Here is a 5708-nt window from a genome sequence, read left to right on the forward strand (position 1 = left end):
GAAATTTCCAATTAGTTGGGGATAATGTGACAACTCGAAACTCAGACTTACGTTGTGTAACGATACGTGTTTACGAGAACGTTATTAATTGAATGAATACTTGGTATGTTATGTTTATGTGCATTATGTGTGTATGTATGTTGTGTGTACGTGAACCCAAACCACACACTAAAACCCGATCGCACAAGGCTAACCGGATACACAAGCCCATTTGGACCACACTTTGAAATCGGACCCCATTTGATAACCGAGTTGGGCTCGGCCCACTCCCCACTCGCAAACACCAAAACCAAGGGTAAGGGTTTGATTCTCATTGTTGTTACAATTTTCATAACACACACAAACCCTATTTGCTCTCTACCTCTCTCTCGGCTTGCTTAGGACCCGACGGCACAAGACCATCCGATCATCCTCTTGTTCGGATCACACCTCCTTATTCGTAACCGGTTAGTATGTTATCCATTGATATGTGTTGTATATGCTAGGTATGTTGATGATGATTTGGTATGATGTTATGATTGAATGATGTATGGTTTGCATGATCGTATGAGGTGATACTAATTGATAGTACTCATGATAACCGGCCATGTGTGTTGACTTAATCGGATCATAGTTGGTTCATGTGCTAAGTAAATCGGATTAATTGATGATCTCGGCTATATGATTATATGAATTGTTATGGTTTTGCTCATATGTTAGGATGTGTTCATGAATGCTTCGGTTAGGGTTCTTGATAAGAACATGTGAATTATGCTTGTTTGATCGGATATTGAATAAGATAGAAACTGTTAATTGATATGGTCAAACTTGGAAACTGATAATGTTAATTGATTTGCATCAATGCGTGTAACCGAAACTGATTTGCATGAAACTTGGAAACCTGTTACAAGCTGTTACACACACACGGTTGCGACTCGGTATCATCAATTGCGACTCGAAACTTCACACCAGCAACAACACGAACCGCAACCATGGTTGCGAGTCCCGTTGCGACTCGTAACCAGACCATGATGAGCCGAGACCACCTGTTGCGACTCGTAACCAGCAGTTGCGACTCGCAATCCCCCGTTGCGACTCGAGATCGCCGGTTGCGACTCGAGACCACATTTGCACATACACTGTTTTGGGCCTTCGCTGTCACGGGCCCAATCAGGTGGGCTAATTGATTGGACTTATGACTGTTATGTTATTGGACTGCTTATTTGTTTGGGCTGACATGTTATTTGGGCTGATTATCTTTCGGACTTAGACATTGGATCGCACAAGGTTATTATGCGGTATATATATTGGGCCGGGTTATGTTGGGCCAAGATTAGAACGCACAAGTATGCTCTTGACTGCTAAGTGTTACCATGTTCTATAAGTGCTCGAAACATGTTAACTTGTATGTTTTTCTACGTGCATTACCTTAGTCAAAACCTGACTTGATTAATAACCATGATAGGACGTGGTTGACCTATTTACTTGCTACCTATATTCTTTGTGTATCTGCCGAGCAAACCAAGGTGAGTTCACACAGTCAAGGCATGGGATTCCCGGGTTGGGAATTGGGTTGGTTATGTTGGAAAAGGATTACTCGTACTTACGCATACTCTAGACTATAGACCATCGTCCTCAAGTTAGTCAGGACACGTTACGTAAAGCCTACGTAACCCAGTATGTTTGCCATTTGTCTCCCGGGTCGGGAGGACACGTTACGTAAAGCCTACGTAACCCAATACCATCCACTGGCTTCCAGGTCGGAAGGCCACGCTGCGTAAAGCCTACGTAGCCCCCACGCGTACCATGTCCTCGGGGAAGGGCACGTCACGTAAAGCCTACGTGACCCAGTACGTATTCCTGTTCTCGGTAAAGAAGAACACATGGTTGGAAGTTAGTCTAGTAAGTACCGTTGATGAGAAGCCCTCATTAGCAAGGATAAACGTGGGAAGCCCCCACCAGTAATATGAACACAAGGTTTGGGAAGCCCCCACCTTTAGTACACACTAGTCTGGGAAACCCCCACTAGTTAAACATGCACACTATACTATGAACTTACTTTCTGTGAACTCGCTCAACTAGTTTGTTGATTATTTGCTGCATGCCTTGCAGGACCTTAGGTACATTATGGAGCTTGCACAGGGAGGAGCAGATCGTTGTGGGATTTGGATCATGAACGATATTCGAACTTATAACTATTTTGAGTTTACATTACTATGCTTCCGCTATTTAAACAATGTTTGGTTTTGAAACATCAATCATGTCATGATGAATTACGTTAATTACTTTGATTATTAAATGCTATGTTTGATATGATTGATGGCTTGATCCTGGTCAGTCACGCCTCCAAGCGGTGGTACTCCGCGGGTGGATTTTGGGGGTGTGACACGTATGGTTAACCTGCTTCAAAAGTTTACCATTATGAAAAAAATCCAGAATAGCATTAGTCACCTCCTCCCCCACAATATCCCACGAATGTTTGAAGAAAGCAGACGTGAAACCATCCGGACCAGGAGCCTTGTTTTCACCAATATTAAACATGGCTGATTTCACCTCTTCGCGGGTCACTTGCCTAACCATGTGAGCAGCCGAAGCTTGATTTAGGGTAGTAACAAAGAGATCCACACCCTCAAAGTTCTGAACTCCATGCACCGAACCCAAGAAATTCGAATAGTGCTCCACAAGGGCAGTCGTGACATCCTCACCCTCAAACCGATTCCCATGCACATCGTGAATACAGTGTATTTTGTTTCTAAAGTTCCTAGTTTTCACAGCATTGTGAAAATAGGTTGTATTCGAGTCACCCGCACAAAGCCATTCAACCTTAGATTTTTGCTTTAAGAAGCACTCCTCATCATAAGCCGCCTCCTGAAATTCTCGAAGATATTTAGCAGCTAAATTACGAGCCTCACCATCTAAAGGGTTCGCATCAACAATTTGCTGAATGGAATCCAATTCACAACGCAGCCGTTTAACCTTGTCATGCAGATTTCCTTGGAGGTGCATAAGCTTACGAAAACAAGGTTTAAGATTCCTCATCTTCTTAGTTACCGAAAACATATGACATCCTTGCACTCCCTTAGCCCATTCATTAACCACTAGTTGTCTGAATTCAGGTTTAGAAATTAGGAAATTCGGAAATTTGAAAGGCCTCTGCTTGGAACGAGTAATAGAAGACAGCTTTAGAACACAAGGGGTATGGTCAGAAACCCGAGCTGGTTGAAAAACCGCATACACTTCCGGAAATAAGTCCATGAACTTCATATTGCTCATAATTCGATCTATTTTCTTGAGGACTCCAATCCCTTCTTTCGGTTTTTTATTCCAGGTGTAATGCAACCCATGACTCTTAACATCCACAAGCTCAACAGCTTGAATGCAATCAAAAAATTCTCTCATACCAATAGTATGAGACGAGGTACCATATAAGCAATCTTCCAGATTAAGGGCTGCATTAAAATCACCTAAAACTACCCACGGGTGAGCATGAGCTAAGGTGTTATGCTTACAAAGATCATCCCAAAGAGTTCTAAGATCTTGATACTTATTCTCCGCATAGACAAAGGAACAAAAAAACGATTTGGATTCAGCTTTTAGATGGATTTGAGTGTGAATAACCTGATCTGATTGAGAAAGCACCATGAGGTCAACATCATCTGTATTCCACCCCAAGATAATTCTAGTTCCTCTCTGACATAAGCCTCCATTAGATGTCTAGTTCCACCTTCGAAAGACATTCTTGCAGATTTTTCCCAAGTTGTTAACACTAACCTGAGTTTCTAGAACAGCACAAATACTTAGATGATTTTCAGCAATGAGAACACGCACCTCGTTTTGTTTCAGGGGACGATTCAAACCCCTTATATTCCAAACAGCAACACTACCCATTTGAACTGTTAGAACCGGGAGTGCTTGCCCCCTCAGATTGGCTACCCATCATGTTGTTACTCATAAATTTAGACATTTCCGTTGGTATCGTCTCTAGAACCTCATCATTTATCTTCGTGATCTTGACCACTTCTGCCTTCTCTAAAGGCTGCCCATTAGCATCTTTTAGAATATCTCCATCATCGTCTGTAGGTAAAGCCTGAAACTGGTTTGTCACTTTCACCATAGGCTGCCCACTATTAGATTTCGTACCAGATGTACTAGCACCATAGTTGTTCAACTTCGGTTTATACATAAACTTTGGCCTTTGCTTCTTTTGGGGAAAAGCTTGCTTAGCAACACGCTTCCGGTCCGTTACAAATCCCTCCTCGTCTATCGTAACCTGCTTTGCTTTACCCTTATCATTTTTGCTACATGAGTGTTCATCGTGGCCAAAAAGACAGCAAGTAGCACAACGAAGCGGTCGCCATTCATATTCAACTTTAATATGTTCCATAATATAGCCTTCCTCATCCATCTTAGGAATAGCAATCGAGATATGATCTTTCAGCTCACTATCATAGCACGTGCATAGCTACTCCGACCCCAATTCTCCGCACACATATCCGCTGTGTAAGAATCCAATCTTTTAGGAACTCCCAACTTAGAAGCCAATAAACTTAGGCCATCATCCGAGTAAACTGCAATGGGAACATTATGCAATTTGACCCAAAGAGGAAGAGTTTTAATGCCATCTTTCTTTAAGCTAACCTTCGGCGACCATACATTAAGAAATAACGGAATTTTTCTTATCAACCACGGACCACCTTCCAGCACTTTCATCATACCCTCCTTTTCTTCAAACTTGAAGAAAAAGAAACCCGATGAATTCATCATTAGCTTAGAGAATCCGAACCTCGACCAAACATTTTTCGCATAGTATTCTACCACCGGGAAAGGAAGTCTATTTCCCAAGAAATAACCATAAAGAACATTTTCAAATTTATCTTGGACCTGTTTAACAACCTCTCTAGGGATAACAATGTCAGCATCTTCTCTTACCTCAGTAGTTTGCATGTAACGGAAGTTTACTTCCCTTTTGATTCGGTTCTTAGACTGAAGTTTATCCGCATACGAAGTCTTGTTGTCTTTTTTCAAAGGGTCCCAAAAAACCTCATCATCAAGAACAGCACCCTTCTTCTCCCCATTACTCGAGCTGGGGTTTACCTGAGTCTGCAAGTTGGCAGCCGTATACCCACCTCCGAATCCCCCATAGCATCTAAATCCACAGGTTTGGAGATTTGAAACAAGCCATCAATTACTGATGCATTACTAGTAGAGTACATACCACGTCTAGGCAACAGAGGATTACCCTCTATATTTGTTATTCGCAGTCCAATCCCACGCACTAGTGGAGTGTTATCATCGTTCCCAGGAGTACCAGGATCCAAAGGTTTTACACCATCACTCTTACCCTCCATGCATGCACGTAGTATAGATGAAAGACAAAGCTTACGTCAAAACCCTAATCAGCCGCCACAGAAAAAATTCCTTAGATTACGAGAACCCGCAAATACACAAGAGGACAATCAACAAAACAGAAGACCAAATGGAATAACCCAAGCGAGATGGCGGCAAGAACCCTAGCAAGTAAAACGAAACGAAAAAAACAATCCTAAACCTGACTTCAAAAGATTAGAAATGCTAGATTTTTTAGCAACCGTTTGAGGCCTCCAGAGCAGATTTCGGAAACCATTATAAACACGGTGCGAACAAAATTAATCTCCTTTAAGTTTAAAGCTAATACTGACGTCAGAAGCTTCTTGGAAGAGTGGAAGATTGAGGGGGTCGAGTATTTCGAT

At 42.1% G+C, this 5708-nt stretch overlaps 1 protein-coding gene across 1 annotated transcript; it reads right to left on the reverse strand.

Moving 5' to 3' along the window:
• Positions 1–2374: 2374 nt before the first annotated feature.
• Positions 2375–3621, reverse strand: LOC110931620. The gene is made up of 2 exons (XM_022175006.1): positions 2481–3621; positions 2375–2379 (listed from the first exon to the last, which is right to left on the reverse strand). The coding sequence occupies exons 1-2, from the start codon at positions 3619–3621 to the stop codon at positions 2375–2377; spliced, it is 1146 nt and encodes a 381-aa protein (XP_022030698.1).
• Between the last annotated feature and the right edge of the window lie 2087 nt (positions 3622–5708).

This window comes from Helianthus annuus, chromosome 3 (assembly GCF_002127325.2).
Source record: "Helianthus annuus cultivar XRQ/B chromosome 3, HanXRQr2.0-SUNRISE, whole genome shotgun sequence".
Taxonomy (NCBI): domain Eukaryota; kingdom Viridiplantae; phylum Streptophyta; class Magnoliopsida; order Asterales; family Asteraceae; genus Helianthus; species Helianthus annuus.